Source organism: Patiria miniata, unplaced genomic scaffold, assembly GCF_015706575.1.
Source record: "Patiria miniata isolate m_02_andy unplaced genomic scaffold, ASM1570657v1 HiC_scaffold_19, whole genome shotgun sequence".
NCBI lineage: Eukaryota > Metazoa > Echinodermata > Asteroidea > Valvatida > Asterinidae > Patiria > Patiria miniata.
In genome coordinates this window covers 3,347,814-3,369,129 of record NW_024037057.1, presented here as the reverse complement: position 1 = coordinate 3,369,129, position 21,316 = coordinate 3,347,814, and the positions used below count along the sequence as shown (strand labels likewise).

Sequence of the window (21,316 nt, the reverse complement as noted above, 5' to 3'; positions counted from 1 at the left end):
GATACTATGTTATATGATTACCATTTTGTAGACAAGTGCCGGGGAAAAAAAATGAGCCCCAAATTTAATTGAGCTATTACCTGTTTTGTTTGATATCAAGTATCTGTTTACTTTTTCGCACGTTTACCTTCTCTTGATCTGAGAAACAGACCCAATTCAAGCACCAGTTAGGATATCATTCCATAAATTGTTAATTTTATTGTTTTCAAATTGAGTGAACAATAAATTATACTAGTTTCAGATGCGTTTAATTATTTCAACCCATTTAACATCGAGAAAAACAACCTTAACCAAATTAAAGTAAATTTAGTTTAAAAAAATAAACACTTAAAGTATAGATTACCCAGAGAAACGTACGACCACAAAAAAAGTATTAAAGATGCTACATTGATTGGGTATGCAACTTTTCCTTGGATCAGTAAATATCTATTTTTTACCCTTCCCTTATAAATCAGGCATGCAACTTTTCCTTGGGTCTACTGATTTCCTCCTTTTTTACTTCTCATGAATGCCATTACAAATTGAAAAATACCATACAAAGTGTGGTTTAAATTGTCCTCATATTTCCCCTAAATTCCCAGTTGCATGCCTGACAAATGGACATCTTTGTAGAATGTTGTCTATGCATTTTGAGCCGAGTCTTGCGTAGGAGTGCGGGAAAATGTGTGGCTCAAATTCTTTCATACCAGTCCAGTATATCTTGTAAAACAAATCTAATTATTCCGTCAGCACAAAAATACATTGTTGTATTCACTAATAAAATATAAAAAAACATCTAATGGAACTCATTTTAGTATTCTGTTTCTTGATTAGTGTTTATTTTCTTTCACAAAAACATTCACTCTATGCTTGGGATGAAATCCTTATTACCTTCTACAGCTAACATACAATTAACCCCAACTCTCTACTATATTTTACTAAGTTCTGGACCAAGTCTACCAAAATAAAGTCCCAAGTCCATCATACTCCATCAATATTTAGTCACACCAGGCCTGCAGGAGTCAGTCCCCCAAAATCCACCAAAATGGGGGGAGGGGGTGGACTTTGATGGAGTTGGGGAAGTTTAAGGGTTAAATAAAAACTTTCCGGACTTGTGGTTTTGCATTAGTGCCAAGTCAAAGTTGACTTTCTGTACTACAGTCTACCTGATTTCAGTATTTTGTTGCAACTAGATCTTTTTGGCAAACTCTTGATGGAACCATGGACCATTTGGAACGCACTGTATTGAGAATTGCCCGTATTCACTGTGCAGAGGATTTCAAACTTATCACCACCAGGAGGTTGAACTCTTCCTTCTATGTTTCAAATGAATCCAAATGTGAAAAACATTAGGTTTTCACAACTCGAGGTTGATGTAAAACCCTGTAAAACCTTGGAGGTAAACCTCGATTTACCACCTGCATTAAAGCTACAGTCCATCATTTGCAGCTATCCAAAAAGTATCTGACGTAATTATTGTTGAAAAACATACTTGGTTGATAGATTGTAAGGGGACTAAACTCCCTGTGAAATTATTCTTTCTGGCAAGCTGTCATTTTGAAGAAATTAACGAAAGAAGGCCTTTCCAACAAACTTAACTTTCACTTACTAATAAATGGTATTATCTAGGGTCCTGTAGGGTCTAGTAGAGCAATGGTTAAGTCGCAAGCAACAGTAACATTGCCACCATGCCCAAGTCGTTCACCAGAATGGTCACTTGATTCCAATACTCCACGTGCCGCCGCTTCCAATACTTGAAATCCAGATCCACCATCACCGTGAACAACAGCCCGAGTACAATCAGGACCCGAACAGCGGGCTTGACCTTGTACTGGGACAGGAACATCAGGCTGCACACCATGCAGGCCCCGCAGAACGCGGAGACGGCGACGATGCCGCCGGGGATGTGATGGACGAAGGCGTCCTGCTCCACCGCCTCTCGGTTGAGCTGGAAAGCGAGGACGATGAAGTAGGAAGCCAGGAGGCTGCGCCCAAGGGGGTACAACTTGGCCAGGCGGTACCTGCGGCTCAGCTCCTCGTGGGTGCGGCTGGCGAGGATTAGGTAGGAGCCGATCACGCCCAGGTCTCGGGACAGCATCCGGATCTTTGGACAATAAAATAAACTGAGTGAAAATCAGGAGAGAGATCTATTTTGGCTTTGTAATTTACCCTATTAGGGCCGGTCTCAATTCATATCGGACGAGTTCTGGTTGCAGGTTGCAGACATTGTATCGGGCATTAGCTCTACTGAGTGGAACGTTGAATTACGGGGGGTACCCCTAATTAAACGCTCCACTCAGTAGAGCTAATCGGGCATAAGTTGCAACTTCCCTGCAATCTTCCCCCAATGAAGTTATCGGTATTGATGAAAATTTACCTGGATCATGTCCAAGACAAATGCAGATCTTCTTTCGGGCAAAGTGACTGATTCTTCATACAACTTGTCCAGAATTCGGCCTGGAGGTCCTTTTTTTTTTTTACAAACCTTCCAAAATTCTCAAAAATCCATAATTGTTCAGCATCCCAGTAGAAACTCCCTTTTATCTAGCTTAACCCTGAGCCCTTACAGTCCAACATCTTCTAATTGTAATACGATTTTTCACATACCGTAGGGAGTTAGGGTCCAAGCTCATACAGGTGATACGCCCCAATTACAGCATCATCCAAACCATAGTTGGGACTTCCCCAACCATAGTTGGGTCATTGCTATTAAGTTTGGGCATAACAGCTGCTTACCATACCAAAATGCTAAGAACAGAAAATATATGGGAAAGATTTCCATATATATACGAAGTTCACTCAACACCCTGTGTACAAACCCTATGAGATTGGACTGAAAAATTTTAAGTGTTTTCTAAGAAAATGCTTGTATTTTCTCACTGCTCAAATTGACTTTGATGACATGAAATTGCTATCTGGGGGCTTGTTAGTCAATACAGAGGAAAATCAGTGAACTTCGTATATGGAAATCTTTCCAATATATGCTTAGCATAAAATTGATACCAGCCAAAACGTTTATTGCTTGTGACTGGGTTTCGGCTGTTTTATATGCTTACCATGAGCCACGGTTTGTACCGCAATGAAGGGCTGGTGTGCGTGACTAGCATCATGACGGCGATCTGCACGGCACACATCAGGGCAAACAGAGATCGCTGGGTAGCGAAGGACATCATGCTTCCTTCCAGCATCAGGAGGGCTACGTGGATGTAGATGACTATATGGGGATACCCCAGCGGCCTGAAAAAAAAGAAGAAAACATTGTTGTTTTTTAATCAATGCAACATGTTCAACATATCTATTCCATTTTTGTTTCAATTCACATTTATAACTGCCCTCCCAAAGCCTCCCAACCAGTGTGTTTATGGTTTTTGAATACTAAATCATTAAATGATATATCAGTTGATGTATGAAAATTCATGATGACGATCAATAACATACGGCAGTGGATATTTTGCCGGAGACGGCAAACCTTCAGTAAACGTTAGTTTGCCGGATATGCACTGAACATGCGCAGTTACTGTTTTTTTGTACTTAAACATTTTCCGGTGACAAGTTTTAGTCTGGCTCCATGCCAAAATTATCGTTGTTACCTCGTATTCACAAGATGGAATTCAGACCATTTTATAATTTCGGACTTTATTTCCCTTTTAAAAAAAATCCTCCAGAGCCACAAATCTGAAAAAGAAAATGTAATACTCTGCAAAAACTGTTTGAGACATGTTAAAATAATAAAAGAAGAATATTCTTATTTATTTGGGGATGAGAAAAAAATCAAATAAAAATTGTGTTGCGGTCGGAATCGAACGCGAGTCATCCCGATTACTAGAGCCTTTGGTTAACCATTACACCAAACGTGCTACACAACTTTTGGTGGGAATTTAATACATCTTATAATTCAGCCCTATTTTAAAGAGTACAGCGCCCTCTGTTGATATGGATTGCCGCCGGCAAACCTTTAGTAATCGTTAGTTTGCCGTCATTACCTCCGGCAAAATATCCACTACCCAAAAAATACCATTCCTTTTCTTTATGTCTTTAGTTTAACCAATGAAGCATGTTAACTTTTTAATCAAATCCTAATTTTAATTTAATCGAAGTAATGTTAGAATTTTTTTTTTCTTAGTGATCCGTGGCTTTTTATCTAATTACAAATTGTGTTTACAGTCATGACACTGAGGCAGTGAAGGCACTCAAACTCAAAGTTCAAGCTGTGTTAGTTAACGTGTCCGGAAACTGGGCTCAATAGCTAAGTGCGCCACGTATTTGATCTAGGCCTGTAGAATAAACATTTCTTGCCTTTCGTTACTCTCCCGTTCATGGCAGAGCAAAGCAAAAACAACAGCAGAAGCAAAAGGCAGTCTAGTCAAGATGAATGCACCCAATTTCTTCAAACCGAGAGAAATGTTCCCTCTCCCACTGGGCGCCGCCATCTTGGAAACTTAAACTTAGTCTGGTACTCAATTCTCACTTGCGTTTCAATGTTTAGTTTACAAGATTTTCGTTGAGGCGATAGACTTCCGAAGTTCCGGTAACTCTTTTAAAGGAACTCGCAAATTTTCTTTCTAAACTTTGGTAACTTTGCTTGGATTTTCTTAATTTTTATTGTTATTGATATTAATGATATAAGTTATATTGCTATTTGTCAAGAAAAGGTGTCTCTGTTGAATCATTTAATGATCCAAACTAAATTTTTGGATTATAATAATAGTTAATACAGCCTTGTATTAAAGACTAGTAAACACGTATGAAGTCTGGTGAGCGACTCTTTTAAAACGTGCAAACCATATGACAGGATGCCAGACTAATTGTCGTACCCCCGGCCGTATGCGAGTAAAAAAAAAATCAGAGGTCGGCGACTTTTTGTCCCGATGCCCCTCGACATTTTGTCAAGAATTCCACTCCATTTTTCCACTGATCGGGTAAAAAATGTGGGTGAGACCAGAGGAGGTGTTATTAGCAAACGCTCTGTGGTAAGTATTTTGCAAGGTTTTGGTAGCTGAGGTGACAAATTTGGCTTTTGAAAACAGCTGTCCTTGTGCTGTCGTGGTTCATCATTCCGTGATGTTTGTTTTTGTTGGGTGAAACTTGAAGTTGAACTTGAAGGGGCGGGGCTTGTTTTCCGGTTCCTTGTTTTGTTTAGCTTAATGATTTGAACAGAAAAGTAATGCATGGTACAAAAAAATTACCTGCAATTGGAACCGCACCAGTTAGTGAAAGCATGCCATGGAGGTAGAAATATCAGTTGTGAAAATCACTGATTTCTAAGAAAAACTAGCTGGAGTTACCCAGCCCTGAGTTTTATCATTGGGTTGTCTATAACTTAGGGCTGGAGCGAATTTTTCTCGTGACTTGTAGTATTTGCAAAAAATTTTGGAAAATGTTCAATTTTGTCCCCGTTACACACTAATTGCAACTGCAACTCACCCCAAACTTGCCTGGAATAACCATTACTATTAGTAATGGCATTGTCACGCCCCAACTATCGCATCGGTCCCAACTATAGTTGGGACTGTCCCAACTATAGTGCGGCAGTTGGGTCGGCCCAACTATAGTTAGGACTGGAGTTGCGCTGGATGCTTCATGCTTGATAGATCTTGTTGTTTAAATGTTCCGCGGCGCTGGCACCGTGTATTCGTCGTGCATGCATGCCGCAAGGCTGGCCGGTCACGTGGTACTGCCTAGTTGGACGAGTTGTCCAGCTGCTGGGTTTTATTATCCAGCAACATTTTGCAAAATTCAAATATTGCCATGGCCGGCCAACTATAGATGGGCCCCACCCATAGCTAATGTCAAAGGTCCCAAGTCGGACATGTAAGCCAATGTAAGAAGAGCTGTAGAGAATGTTTTATAGTCGTACATCAGTTGTAAACTATAGTTGGGACTGCCAAATATAAATATTGCGGTGGTCCAACTACAGATGGTCCCCACCCATAGATCATTTCATTGGTCCCCAGTAAAGTCAGATGTGTATTAGAGTTGTAGGGAATGTTTTATAATCGTACAACAATGTACACTATAGTTGGGACCGCAAAATAAAAAGATTGGGATGGCCCAACTATAGATTCGCCCCATCAATAGCTAATTTCAGTGGTCCCCAGTAAAGTCAGACGTGTATCAGAGCTGTAGGGAACGTTTTATGGTTGTACATCAATGTCAACTATAGTTGGGACACCGCAAAATAAAAAGATCGGAGTGGCCCAACTATAGATGGGCCAGCCCAACAATGGAATTTACAGTTGGGACCGTCCCAACTATAGTTGGGACAGGCCCAACTATAGTTGGGACAGCCCAACTGTGGAACTACAGTTGGGCCTGTCCCAACTATAGTTGGGACAGGCCCAACTATAGTTGGGACCGATGCGATAGTTGGGGCGTGACAGCATTACACAGGTCCTTGAAGTAAAAAACGATCCACGATGAAGATTCAGCCTACAATTGCAGTGAAAACAGGAGGAATAACCGCTAACTTGACAACCTTGCTGGATTGGCCAGGACCGCAATTGGTTTGTGCACAAAAAAAATTGTGTACAATGAATGGCGGTCGATTAACAGGCACAGAGAGCGATCGCTGTCAACTACTCGGTTTTGCCGGCTGCGCTGGCTGTTGGCGCATGACGTCACGCGGAAGCGTAACACCCGATGACTGTTTCATGCACTATTGGTTGCGGTTCCAGTACCAAAGCTGTGATGCGAGTGGTAAACCTTATATTAGTGCATGTGTAATGGTTATTCCAGGCAAGTTAGGGGTGAGTTGCAGTTGCAATTAGTGTGTAACGGGGACAAAATTGAACATTTTCCAAATTTTTTTGCAAATACTACAAGTTACGAGAAAAATTCGCTCCAGCCCTTATAGACAACCCAATGATAAAACTCAGGGCTGGGTAACTCCAGCTAAAGAAAAACATGGAAAATGCATAGGCCTAGCCTAGGGGCCTACAACTTATTTTTATTGGGGGGGGGGGGGGGGAGCGGTCCTGTCATGGCAAACTGGTGTATCGTCGGACCCCCTAAAATGACGAGGATATGTTTTGACGCACTCGCATTCATTTTGCGTTGGACAACGCGCGCGCGTTGCAAGCGTTACCTGCGTCAATTATGGTGAGTCGAGGATATCTTGAAAAAAAAAAGGATTTCGAGAAAAATCAGTTTTAAATTTCAGGGTCTTCAATTTTTTCTATTTTACCATTGATTAAACCAATTTTTCTACCACAGATTGTGAATGATGTAAATAAACAGTGGAAATGTTAGCTTCTTCAAGTTTTTGTCTTTGCTGAGTTTTGGATAGAGGCAATGTGAAACGGCTACACCATTTTTACCATAAAGTATCACAAACATAATTAAAAGGATTATTTTGGTAAGGATGTATCTTGAGAAAGCATCCAAATGTACTATTATTATTGCATTTCTACAATGCGTATAACACACTCACTGCATAATTACAAGGCAAAAAGGTGCATCTTTTATAGTTACGCCCTTTTGCCAAAACAGGGTGTATCTCAATATGCACCCTTTTGTCAAAGAAAGTGAATCAAGCAAGCACGGTTTTGCATGAGATACGCCCTGCCATCTTTAAAACAGAAAGCCGTGTGGACTTGAGGGTTCGTTTAATGGAAACAGCACCCCCAAAACCCCCAAAAAAGACTTTATCTCAAAAAGGTCAAAATCGTAGTTACATGTACACCATTTTGCCATGGGAGGGCCGGGGGATGCTAAATATTTCCCAGTCCAGTCACACAGTGAATGCAAAATTGTTAAGGCTAATTTTGTTCATTAACCCTTACTCTCTGAGGGTAGTTTACTGCATGTCAGTTGGTTATGCCAATGCCCTCCAGCTGCAGTTATTTGGCAGATAACAAGTCTTAACAGTGAAGGCTCCAATTGGCAGGAGTTGGAGGCCCTGGAGGGTGCCTGATACTGACCAGCTGGGGGCACTCACTTTGTTATCAGAGGACTCTCATTGTTCTCTGTGGCATGTATTGGAGTGCCTGTCCAGTTACCCTTGAAATGACATGGCAGATATTGGAGGGCCATGCAAAAAACATAGGAGATTTTCTTGAGGCACAATTGGCATGCATTGGAGGGTCAAGTAGGGTAAGGGTTAAGCAACCTCTTATTTGCGCAGTGGCTTTCGTTAGAAATTATAAAAAGTATATTATTATTAATTTGCCTTTCTTCTATTTTGTATATTAACCCTTACTCTCTGAGGGTAGTTTACTGCATGTCAGTTGGTTATGCCAATGCCCTCCAGCTGCAGTATATTGGCAGATAAACTATCTTGACAGTGAAGGCTCCAATTGGCAGGAGTTGGAGGCCCTGGAGGGTGCCTGATACTGACCAGCTGGGGGCACTCACTTTGTTATCAGAGGACTCTCATTGTTCTCTGTGGCATGTATTGGAGTGCCTGTCCAGTTACCCTTGAAATGACATGGCAGATATTGGAGGGCCATGCAAAAAACATAGGAGATTTTCTTGAGGCACATATTGGCATGCGTTGGAGGGTCAAGTAGGGTAAGGGTTAAAAAAAAAATCCTCAATGTTTTTAAATTCCCATTTCCTCTTCCTTTTTCACCAATTGAATAACATTTTGCACTTGGTTCTTTCCGTAGGATCACAGAGCGTGCCAACCCTTACTTCGTCCTTCAGCGCCGTAAGGGTCACGGTGGGGGCGGCCTGGCATCGTTGTTCATCGGCACGCTGGACTCGGTGCTGGACTCCAAGGCGTTGCCGTACCGCATCTTGCATCAGACCCCCAGCTCAGAAGTCAGTTACAGTACGTAACGATACCACGTGAGACCTCCCATGCGCAAAACAGAACAATAACAATTAGCCTATTTGAGATTTATGGCAGTGCAATAGGAGGCCGCTGTTTGATTTGGGTAAAGTCTTTTGTATTTACCTAAATAGCGCCCTCATATTGTGTCCGCCATACCTCAAATAAGCCTTTTGCGCGTGACCTATACCCTTTGGGATTTACATTTGAAAAACATGTGGTACACTGACTTGCTCAGAATGCTTGGCACATTTTAACTTTGAATTCTCCGGACCAAAGACACTGTTGCTAATCACATGATTCGGGACAAGCTCTTGCATAGTTACGTAAGAGACGCTCAGCACCAATACATTGTTCACAATGGGTGAGAATGGCACGAAGACACCAGACCATGCCGGAGCTGGGGGTTGCTAGCATAAGGCTTGCCCCGAACCACGTGATAAAGTATGTCTCTTTGGTCGGGAGAATGCAAAGTTAAAACGTGCAAAGCATTTGATTAAGTCAGCGTTCCAGATTTTATTAAAAATTTTACTCGCAAATGGCTTATAGGCTAACAGGTGTGCGGACATCCAGGAACTTCTAAAGTCTCCTTGTCTCGTTCCCAGACCCATTTCCATAAAACTGAATGGTTCTGGAGTCAGGAGTACTGACTGGTAACACACAACAACCAGTGAAAACACACATGCTAATTAATAAAAAGATGCTTTCATCGGCTGATGTAATGCTGCGCTGCCGTTTACTAAACAAGTACCAAGTGGTACAACCCACGGTGGCCGGGTAGCAGCGAGGCCGGGTAACGTGCGAAGACGGCTATACGGCACCGTCCGTACACCCGCCACCCGGGCCGTACTGGTACCTCGAGAGTACAAAAAAGGAAACGGAATGGGGCGTGATCTAATATGCAAAAAGTATGCAAATTAGACCCATGCGCAACAGTGTTTGCAAAACCGGTCTTCGAATGCAAAGCTGTAATACTTGCAAAGCTGTAATACTCGAGTTGTGTGAATACAATATATGGCCGAGTAAAGTGTCCACCAACCAACCAACATAAGCAGCTCAAGCCCACGGCGTGTTTCACACCGTCATGGGAAAAAAACATCATTCCAACTTCACAACTTTCCCCCCCCCCCAAAAAAAAAATCATGAAATTGGTATCAAATGTTGTCTTGAGTTAGTATTTCACAAACCGAGTCTGAAATCCTGTCACCAGTAGGTTTTTCACCACGGCCTTTTGCAGCCATGGCCAAGTTCGGGCAAGGACCATTAGTCGACTAGTGGTTAATTTGTGACGTACCTTACGCCTGCGCACTGATAGCAACGTGCGAACGTCTCTAGTCAAACGCTGGTCAAAATGTCATCGCGAAGCAACCAACCCCAGTAGTCGACTAGCGTAGTCAACTACAGAGTTCGGGCAAACGTTAGTTAACCATTGGTCAACTATAGTCCTTGCGCGAACTTGGCCCATGAGTGCAAACAAGGCTAGACTGGCACATGTCTAACTTTGTAAAGACGGACCATTGAGTAATCTGGTTGCAGGACATGGGCAGGGAATGTATCAGACTTATGGTCCAAAGGAGGGAATAATGTTGCAACCTGATGCCTTTTTTCCCTTCATATATCATCTCAGTGAAGGTCATTAACCCTAACTCCCTAGGCCTTTTTGCTAGGATGTAGCCTCAATCCTGCAAAATCCTCCAATTGGCCTCATGGAAAAATAGCATATATAGCCTCAATCCTGCAAATTCCTCCGTTGTTTCTTGAATATGGTCCATGGAGGGGTGACCACTGCCTGAATCCTGCAAAATCCTCCGGCTATGACTGTCAATAGGCTGAGGCAGAGGCAGTGACATCCTGGAGCAGTGCGGAGGATGTCAAGTATAATCAAGGACTAAATTTATGCACGGCTGAGCATAAACAACACAAGGTCCGGCCCAAGACCTTGACACAGTGTGTACTCCGAAATCAGCAACGCACTTTGGCCATGTTACCTCAATCCTGCAAATTCCTCCAATTTGCAAAAAGGATTTTGGAGGATTCAGGGCGGTTAGGGTTAATTGCAAAAATGATGATAAGACGTGAATCTGGGACTGAGAAACATTTCCAATTTTGTTAGGAAATACTTAGAAAATTGTCTTGACTCTCCCTAGACTTTGTACACAATCGCGGAAGTGGCGTCAGGTTGCAACATTTTTCTCAAAGGAGTTCCAATTTTGGACCTAAAATGTTAGTTTGGGTGAGTCAGTCACAAGTCAGTCACAAATCAAATTGCAAGTCAGTATGCAAGTGAGCAATGGAAAGTGAGTACATTTGACTCAGTTTGTTGGAGAATGGATGACTTATGATGACTTGTGATGACTTGTAACTTGCTTGTGGTGACTTGTGACTGACTTGTGATTGACTTGTGACTGATTTGTGACTGACTTGCGATTGACTTGTGATGGACTTGTGACTGATTTGCGATTGACTTGTGATGGACTTGTTACTGATTTCTGAATGACTTGTGACTGACTTATGACTGGCTTGTGTTAACTTGTGATGAATTGTGAGTGACTTGTGACTTATGATGGACTTTGTGACTGATTTGCGATTGGCTTGTGATGGACTTGTGACTGATTTCTGAATGACTTGTGACTGATTTCTGAATGACTCGTGACTGACTTATGACTGGCTTGTGTTAACTTGTGATGAATTGTGAGTGACTTGTGACTTATGATGGACTTGTGACTGACTTGTGATGACTTGTGACTGATTTGTGACTGACTTGCGATTGACTTGTGATGGACTTGTGACTGTAGTGTTATCTGAATGACTCGTGACTGACTTATGACTGGCTTGTGTTAACTTGTGATGGATTGTGAGTGACTTTTGACTTATGATGGACTGGCGACTGACTTGTGATGACTTGTGACTGATTTGTGACTGATTTGCAATTGACTTGTGATGGACTTGTGACTGATTTCTGAATGACTCGTGACTGACTTATGACTGGCTTGTGTTAACTTGTGATGAAATGTGAGTGACTCGTTACTTATGATGGATTTGCGACTGACTTGTGATGACTTGTGATTGACTTGTGACTTCTTGTGATGACTCTGTAGTTTCGGACCATCCTCTCATATCTCAGGTATTGATTGAAATCCTCTTTCTTTCTGTTTGCCTACCTCTAGCTGTTGCCACCGCCGTCCACAAGAGGGATATCTTTGTGCACTGGGAATGGTTGGAGCAGAATCTGATTGAAACTCTAGGTATGCACATGGATTCCCCATTAAAGCTACAGTCCATCATTTGCAGCTTTCCAAAAAGTTACTGACATAATTATTGTTGAAAAACATACTTGGTTGAAAGATAGTAAGTGGGACTAAACTCCCTGTGAAATTATTCTTTCTGGCCAGCTGTCATTTTGAAGAAATCAATGAAAGAAGGCCTTTCCAACGGTGTGTCTTAAGACGCACCATTGGAAATTTCCGTTTGTAGTTCGGTTTTTTTATTCGGCTAAGCGCGCGCAAGCGTTGACACAACGCACACGTGCGCGCGGTTGCTATAATTCGTTGGATCAGTGCACGACATCGCGTAGCTGTAATCAGCTCAGTGAGAATGTGTCTCGGACGCTGAATTCAGGCCCAATTCAAAACACGATTCAGCAACTTTTGATTTGAAATCGAGATCCTAGAATGCTGTTTTTCTCAAAATATACAGCTGAAGCTGAGCTGAAACATCATCAGGCTAGTTGTTCAGCACCCTTCTTTAGATTTTGAGAACGTTTGTTGCTTCAAACGAACAAAATGCACAAATTACAAATGATGGACTATACCAATAATCTTTAACCCTCCAGTCCAAGCGAGTTTGTTGGGAATCCTCCCCAATCGTCCAAAATCCTCCACTCTAAAGAAAAGAAGTGGCACATTTCTTTAAAGTCCTTACTTAAGCAGTCCAAGGCAGTCAATCCTGCTTCATGAGGGCTGGGAATTCTTACGGGTTGAAAACATGTTCCTGTGTGTTTTGCAAATTTGTCTAATCGTTTGGCGGCATATTTTATTTGCCTCTTTGTGTTAGAAGCGTCAGCATCACCTACAAGTTCTGATATTTCATCTTCTGTTAAAAGGAGAACAAACGGTGTTTCAGTCTCGCGTAACGTCTGCATTTTGTGAAATAGAGTTGTGTCTTATTGCCACCACCGGCAGCACTGAAACCATGTAATAGAAGTTCTATTCACCGTGCAATAGAACTTCCATTGCACTGCAGCGCGCGCCGTGCGTTGGGGGAATAATTCAGTGACGTGATCAACGATCCACTAATCAATTTCAATTTTCCAGGGACTTTTGATGCTGAAGAGGATATCACAGAATTTGTCAAGTGTAAAATTGAGAGCCTGGTTGCAGTGGTTGAAACAGCAGATGAGGGTCCAAAAGAAGGTACAGATAACAGTGAAAATCCCAAGGAAATATATAACATATTGACTGGTTGAAGGGGGAATATAAATTGGAAATTATAAATACTAAATATAAGCTGTATCTGAATTGGCAGATTAAGACATGGGACTGCAACCAATGGCAGATTTGGGCAATGGAGAAATTAGGGATATAACTGAAAAATAGCAGCTGTATCATGTGCGACACAGGAAAATATTGACTAATTAAGAGGGAAATATAATGCTAGATGTTTCATTGTATCAATTTAGAGGAGAAAAATATGGCCTGGTTAAGAGGGAAATATAATTCTAGATGTTTCATTGTGTCAATTTGGATGGGGAAAATATTGACTGGTTAAGAGGGAAATATAGTGCTAGATGTTTCATTGTATCATTTTGGAAGAGGAAAATATGGACTGGTTAAGAGGGAAATATAATGCTAGATGATTCATTACATCATTTTGGATGGGGAAAATATTGACCGGTTAAGAGGGAAATACATGTATAATGCTAGATGTGTCATTGTATTATTTTAAATGAGGAAAATATTGACTGGCTAAGAAGAAAATATAGTGCTAGATGCTTCATTGTATCAATTTGGAGGAGGAAAATATGGACTGGTTAAGAGGAAAAAATAATGCTAGGTGTTTCATTGCATCATTTTGAATGAGGGAAATATGGCCTGGTTAAGAGGGAAATATAATTCTAGATGTTTCATTGTATCATTTTGGATGGGGAAAATATTGACTGGTTAAGAGGGAAATATAATGCTAGATGTTTCATTGTATCATTTTGGATGAGGAAAATATGGACTGGTTAAGAAGGAAATATAATGCAACATGTTTTTTTTGCACATTTATCAAGAAGCCTATAATCCCTAATGCGAATTGAATTTTCCATTGAAAAAGAAAATTAAATTTGCAGAATTTATTTTGTTTGTATAAAATCACATTTTCTACATATTTAAAATTTTATGGAACACGTAGTTGATGAGGAGAGCAAAGCATTCAAGTCGGCATGTGAAAAGTGGCACCGTCTGTTCAAAGTGTCGGAGGACGAGAAGCTCGTCAACTGTAAGTTCTTTTTTAAGTTCCCTTAATCTTGTTTCTCTAATTCCTTTATTTGCAACATCTTTCATGGTATGGGAAAAGGTTACAAGCAGGCAGTTTGGAAATAAAAATGCATTTGTCACAGTCCATTTGAGAAGCTTGTGACTTGCATTAAGACCATATTATGTCTTGTGATGGCTTGTGATGACTACATGTAGTTATTATGATGGACTTGTGGTGACATCTGGTTGACTTTTTAGAACTATTGAATGACTCGTTATGACTTGTGACCAATTTGAGAAGACTTGTGATTGACTTGTGAGACGTTGTAACTGAGTTCGGATGACTTGCTACAATTTGTCATGGACTTGTGATGACTTGGGTCTGACTTGTGACTGACTTATGATTGACTTGTGATTGACTTATGCTTGACTTGTGATTGAATTGTGATTATTTATGATGACGTGTGATAACTTACAATGAATTGTGTATGGCTTCTGATAAACTGTGATTGACTTGTGATGGCCTGTGATTGACTTGCGATTATTTATGATGACTTGTGATAATTCATAGCGACTTACGACGACTTCTGATTGCCTTGCCTTGTTATTGACTTGTGGTGACTTATGATGATGACTTGTAACAGACTAGTGATGACTCTGTTAAACTCCAACCTTATGCCATGTACTCCATCCTTCCAACTGTTCTTACATCCTCTCCCTCTGTCTCCCTTTCTAGACTACCGTTATTTTTGCAGCTACTAGAAGGCTAAGTTCCTATTATTCTAGGGCTGAACATAGACCCAGGAGCTGGGGCGCTATAACTCCTTTTTCAAATTTTGACTTTGGTTGGTTTTACATGTACTAGCGCCCCAGCGGAAAGGACCCCTACAATGTAGACTAAAGTATTTTAACGAACATCCACCTCAAAAAGTCTCCAAAATCATAGCAAAGACTTGACAAAAATACCTTATAATGCGCCTACTGGCTTCTCCACATGTCAAAGACGAGGTACTGGGGCTTCAATGGTACTCACAATCATTTTTTGAGCTGCAAATCGATGGAATTTGGCCACTTTCACGGAGCATCAAACTCTGTCTGCTCAGCATGTTTTTCAAATATATACCTTATAAAGCGCCTACTGGCTACTCCACGTGTCATAGTCAAAAATTAGAAATATGGAGTTCTAGCACCCCAGTTGCTGGGTCTTGGCTGAATATAGATCCATTCCCTCGATCATTCTGACGTTTCTTACACCCTCCTCCCCTCAATCAATTTAACCTCTTTATGTCTCCTCTACGTATCTCCCAACAGACTATTCCTGCAGCTATTGGAAGGGTAAGGTCCCCCGGCAGGGCTGGATGTACCTCAGTGTCAACTATCTCTACTTCTACTCATTTCTGATGGGCACGGAGGCTAGGTTGTCTATACGATGGACGGATGTCACGGTACGCCTTCCAAGAAGTTTTTCAAAGAGATTTTTTGATATGATTGCACTCTGTTAATGATGATTTCATTTTGTTTATATGATAGAATTGTTGCGCTGGGGATATACAGGGTGGATAAAAAAAAAACGAAAACGAGATATTATTGCAAATTGGAACAGAAGTAGGGCACATGTGAATCAAAGGGAGATATTCTCTGTTAGGGTTGAATCTCCTCTTTAAAATGACACCCTGGTCATGTCGTTACATTCACGGTTGACTGAGCAGTGACCACATCTATGAAAGGGTCTATTTAGAGACTTGCGCCACTTTTCAATGGGTTTTAGTTGTGTCAATTGTCACAGAGTGAAAGGCTATGGTTGCCAACTCAAGCCAGGTGGGGAAAAAAAGAGATTTCACCATGAAAAGTGGCGCAAGTCTCTAAATAGACCCTTTCATAAAATTGGTCACTGCTCAGTCAACCGTGAATGTAATGACTTTATCAGGGTGTCATTTTAAAGAGGAGATTCAACCCTAACAGAGGATATCTCCCTTTGATTCACATGTGCCCTACTTCTGTTCCAATTAGCAATAATCAGGGGTTTTCCTTAGCAGTCGCCCGCTCGCCAAATGCGAGTGAAAACAGCGGCGGGCGAGTCAAAACCCTCCTCTCAGTAGTCCGACGGGCGAGTCAAAAAACTGTTAAAAAAATAAAAAATAACGAAATTTTCCCTACAGTATTTTTCAATCAATCAAAATAAAAAGTTAAGGGTGATACAACACATGAATGCTTTTGCCACGCCGACCGAAATAAAAACATTGGTAGTTTGAATTCATATCACTCCATGTATATTCGCAGTGCCCTGTGCATTGAAATCCCAACGACGAACACGACACGAGGCGAATCAACGTGTATTTGCCATTACACATTGTGCACACGTACATGCAGCGCACGTGATTTACTTCGTCTGCAGTCCACACGGTACGGACGTGCGTACGTTAACATCGTATTCGTATCATACAACGTGGTGAGGAGAAAACTTTCATGACAGTTTCACTGCCAAAACTTGTGCCCGAACGGATTCTTGGGATGATTTCTTGAACACTATCAAACGAATGTACCGAAAAGATGAGGACAATATGAGATTCGAGGGGCCTATTTTGAATGTAAAGACTAGTGAATGTAAAGTGGACAGTGCTCCAGAAAACGTTATGGATTGACGTGACCAGCGTAAGTTTGTGGGTCGCCCGCCCGCAGCGCTTCTTGGCTAGGCACGCTGATTGCACCATTCTTCGCTAGAAATGCATGGCGCGCGCGAGAGATGTTTTTTTTTTAAATACTGGCCTTCTCACTCATTTTCAAACAAGTTAAAACAGTTCAGTTTATACTAACTTGGTAAACTCCCATTAATACCACGACTGTGTGCAATGTTTTCTTGTTCCTCAAGATAACGCTTTTTAGTTCGTGTTTTATCAAAACATGTCGGAAATAGAACACCTAAAGCCTTAAGTTCGGAACGAAGCACACTGTATAAATTTTGATTATAACTTCTCCCCCTATATTTGATTCCTGTTAATTAAAGCCTTGCTCTATGTTAAAGCATGGACGATTAAAGAAACATTGACTTTACTTAAAAAGGAACTACATGCAATATTATGTACATGATTAAGATAATTGCCGATTGTATTCATATTGCATAATTTATTATCAAAAATGTTATCAAAAATGCTTATGGTGATTTGATTGAAAGTTACTATTAAAACATGTGGGCTAGTGAAAAAGGTTGCGGGCCAGTGAAAACTCTGGTTTACTGGCCCGGCCGGCCAGTAAAGGAAAAAGTTAAGGGAAACCCCTGAATAATATCTCGGTTTCAGTTTTTTTGCTCCACCCTGTATAATTTAATCTTGGGTTTTACCTTTCACAACCATACATGTGCATTCATAAATATTATTAACTCAGTATTGTCCGAGGGCTGTCAAGAAAACAATTCACAAGCCTACAGCAAAATTCCAAAATCTCAAACTTGCAGGCTCTTTCTTCACATATTTTCAATTCTTGCCGCTCACAGCATCTGGAGAAGAAAAACGCGGTCATCTTTCCAGAGAGCATCAAACTTTCCACCAGGGACCAGGAGTACTACTTCTCCATGTTCGTCAATCCCATTGAGACCTTCAGTCTGATGGAGCAACTGGCCAACCTGGCCATGAGGCAGCTGCTGTCGGAGGAAGGCTTCGAGCAGGATAAGGATCTCCCGCCCAGAACCAGAATCAGGTAGGAAGAATGTAAGACCTTACGGCTAGGACTATGGCTACGCCTGTGCCTATTTTGAACATGTGCCAACATTATGATGTATTAGGATAATATTGCGGCTGCCAAAGGCGCCGTTACATGCCTTTTGGCTTGACCACGTTGTAGCCACATCCTTCGCAATTCAGCTTCTCAGCTTCTAGTAAGACTTCTCAGCTTCACGCAAGACTGATTAGCCTCCCAAATTATTTTTATTATTATTTATACAGGTTGCCCATGAAAGTCTCGACTTATATCGAGTGAGCCCCTTGGTAGAAGCAGAACAATGCTTGAAATTGAAATACAACCCCCTCCCTCCCCCCCCCCAAAAAGAACCCCCCCCCCCCCCCCCCCCCAAAAAAAGAACAAAAAATGATGTGGGGGTGATTTTTATCATTGATTTCAATCATCCACAGTCAAAGCATGGGTTGTATCAACCTAGCATTTGTAGGCATAGAATTCTGCTGGGACAGTTTTGTCCAATTTTTCAGCTAAGAGTTCCGAGGTTGAACAAATTGGTTAAACAAAATGCTCATTAGAAAAAAAGAAAAAAATACTTCTCTAGTGTCAATTAAATGGGCTTTTCCCAAGGACTTTGTTATTTAACAGCATTTCGTTTCTGAATATTCAAATGATAAAAAAAGTGTCTGAAGATCTAATAATCAATCAACTATCTTTAAACATTCAAAGTTTTTGGGCAAAGCTTTCTCCAGACCAAGTTTTCCAGAAATTTTGTGACAAATTTGGTCGGTATCCTTTCAGTAAAAAGAAGAAGAAAGTCTCGTCTCTGAAGAGAGATCTGGATGCCAGACTCCGGAGTGAAGCTTACAGGTAGGTCACGTGACGGACTCCGTGCATGAACAAGAGAGGGCGCTATTTCACCAAGTAATGATAATAGTAATAATAATAATGATTACCCTGGATTGGACCAAATTTTGCAAACTTAAATGTGCCCTAACCCAATATTCCCTTGTCCTTTTTCCACGAATTTCGGTATATTTACTAATTAGACCACTAGCAACAAATATAAACTAATTGCGACGGTAAAATTTTTCCTCTAAAGGGGGGCTGCGACATTAGGGAGACATGAGAAATGTCTCCCTAATGACCGATGTTTCCCATCGTGCGAAGAAATTATGATACCTTAATGGTGCCATTACACGTATTTTACGGGAAATGGTACCGTAGTGGGACATTCCCATAGGGTTTTGCACAAATTTTTTACAACTTTAATGACCCCTAACCCCAATTTCCCTTATCCTACCCCCACGAATTATGGTATATTTATGTTTTGGACCACGAGCAACCGATCCACCTTATAAAACTACATAAAACTTTGCCTCTAAAAAGGAGTTGTGTACATTAGGGAGATGTCTCCCTAATGTTCGGTGTCTTCCTTAGGTAGAACTTATGACAAATACTGTCTCTGTAAGGTTACATTACAGTAATTAACGGGTGGCGTGGGTGGCTTGTGCGTAAAGCGCTCGCCTCTCACCAAGGTGACCACGGTTCGAATCCTGGCCGCGGATCGCATGTGAGTAGAGTTGTGCGTTGGTTCTCTCCTGTGCCACGAGGGTTTTTCTCCGGGCCCTCCGATTTTCCTCCCTCCGGAAAAATCAAACACTTTCGATCTCAGGCTGTGCTCCGTGGTCATATATGGGTCGGTGTGGCCGGCAGCCATAGGCGCCTTTACGTGCCAGCGGCCCAACCACGTTGTAGCCGCGTCCTTCGCAATTCAGCATACCAGCTGCGAGTAAGGATGATTAGCCTCCCAAATTATTATTATTATTTATTCACATTTGCATAGCGCAACTTCCATCATAAAATACGTTCAAATGATATCCCATTCGAAGGACACAACTTTTCACCGGTTTACGCATGTTATTCACTGGTTATGTTATTATGTATACCAGTGAGGCGATCACGGTCCATCGCGCCGCTCATATTTTCATCATTGAATGGATACTTGAGCATTGAGTCCATATTGCTAAAATTTCACCCAACGGAACTTTGCCAAAATTATGCAGGTACTACTACAGTTTCATGAAATACAGAGTTTTTTTTTATAACGGAACTGTTTTCTTTTCTTTCGAGAGGGATATTTCCTGAATTGCAACAATATCCCAAACTATTGTCAACCAAAATTGAAAAAATTATAAAAATTTCCACATCGGGTAATTTGTCCACATTTCTCCAACAGGCAAGTATTTCGTCTTCCAATCTCCGAGAAGTTAGACGGCCACGTCCCCTGCACCCTCTGGACCCCGTACAACAAGACCCATGTCAACGGAATCCTCTATCTGTCACGAAACTACATGTGCTTTGGTAGCCGGGTAAGGCTAATCAGCTTTCAATTTATTTTTGTCAATTTGCTAGATATTTGTTCAACTTTGTTCCTCATATACAAAATTACTGTTATAATTACTGTTATAATTACATGTATAACATTGGATATAAATTAAATTCAACCTACATATATCATAAATCAACAAAATACATACTCCAACATAGCTTTTGCACCCCAACCTGTGGACAAATACTTTTATCATACAAGTAACGAATAGGGACAAACAGGAACATAACAAACAGGAGTACAATAATTATTCATCAGACATCATAACAGTTAAGCAAATTGAGTTTAAATTTTTTTTGCTGAATGTAGATAAAGTTAACGATGATTCAATTGAGCCACTCAGCCTATTCCAAAGGTCAATGCCCCGGTGGACAAGGCTGTTTTTTTAACATTGAAGTTCTACTGGAATAAACATATAGTTTTTGCTTTGAAACACTTCTAGTATTAAATGAATGAATATGCGAGGTTAAAGTTAAAAAAAAATGTTGAAACAACATGGGAGTAAATTATTTGAATATTTATACATGAATTTACCGAAATTTAGGTAATGAATGTCTTTAAATCAAAAAATCTTGAGAGAAGCAAATAAGGGAGTAGTGTGTTCACGATTATAATTTATATGTAATTAACATTAAATATAATACGAATTGCCCTTTTTTTGTAAAATTAGTAGTTTTTCACATTGGGAAAGTGTCTTTAACAGTTTTGTTGAGAGTCAAGGCCAAATTTCTCAGCTCTGCCTACCACAGAATTATATGCTAATAATCACCTCACTTGAGAATCAAAACGTGATGTGTTTCGTCTGTTTATTTTTTCGCTTGTAGCTGAAGAATCTTGTCCACGTTGTGATCCCGATGCGCGACGTCACGGTCATCGAGAAAGTGGAAAACTCATCCGTGATTCAAAACGGCTTGCATGTTTCAACCAGATCCAAGGTAGAATGAATCTCCAGTCCAGACAATTTCGTTTAAGTCATTTGTGTGTCCTATGTTTGTCTTTTAAAAACCTGCACAGACAATTTATAAAGGTCGCTTTAATTTTTTAGGC

At 40.9% G+C, this 21,316-nt stretch overlaps 2 protein-coding genes across 3 annotated transcripts in view; one reads left to right on the top strand and one right to left on the bottom strand.

Moving 5' to 3' along the window:
* Positions 1-1,533: 1,533 nt before the first annotated feature.
* On the bottom strand, positions 1,534-4,451 carry LOC119725338 (transmembrane protein 101-like). Its single transcript, XM_038196734.1, has 3 exons — positions 4,276-4,451; positions 3,036-3,216; positions 1,534-2,083 (listed from the first exon to the last, which is right to left on the bottom strand). Exons 1-3 carry the CDS (start codon positions 4,407-4,409, stop codon positions 1,637-1,639), a joined length of 762 nt encoding a protein of 253 aa, XP_038052662.1. The 5' UTR covers positions 4,410-4,451; the 3' UTR covers positions 1,534-1,636.
* Positions 4,452-4,786: 335 nt separating this feature from the next.
* The window catches only part of LOC119725337 (TBC1 domain family member 9-like), a 42,948-nt gene continuing 26,418 nt past the window's right edge, over positions 4,787-21,316 (top strand). For both annotated transcript variants that reach the window (XM_038196733.1, XM_038196732.1), the window contains exons 1-10: positions 4,787-4,949; positions 8,586-8,749; positions 11,917-11,994; positions 13,063-13,161; positions 14,144-14,230; positions 15,520-15,653; positions 17,699-17,901; positions 18,679-18,747; positions 20,117-20,249; positions 21,094-21,204. In XM_038196733.1, the coding sequence (XP_038052661.1) occupies positions 4,906-4,949; positions 8,586-8,749; positions 11,917-11,994; positions 13,063-13,161; positions 14,144-14,230; positions 15,520-15,653; positions 17,699-17,901; positions 18,679-18,747; positions 20,117-20,249; positions 21,094-21,204 (1,122 nt within the window). In that variant the 5' untranslated portion in view covers positions 4,787-4,905. The remainder of the gene's footprint in view (positions 4,950-8,585; positions 8,750-11,916; positions 11,995-13,062; positions 13,162-14,143; positions 14,231-15,519; positions 15,654-17,698; positions 17,902-18,678; positions 18,748-20,116; positions 20,250-21,093; positions 21,205-21,316) is intronic.

What these genes read in the sequence shown, in the direction of transcription:
- LOC119725338 (XM_038196734.1), bottom strand. Translation starts at nt 4,409, where the DNA reads ATGGCGGCGCCCAGTGGGAGAGGGAACATTTCTCTCGGTTTGAAGAAA. An exon ending in GAACGGGAGAGTAACGAAAG is followed by an intron (nt 3,217 to 4,275) that starts GCAAGAAATGTT and finishes CTTTTTTTTCAG; the next exon opens with GCCGCTGGGGTATCCCCATA. An exon ending in GGTACAAACCGTGGCTCATG is followed by an intron (nt 2,084 to 3,035) that starts GTAAGCATATAA and finishes TATTGTCCAAAG; the next exon opens with ATCCGGATGCTGTCCCGAGA.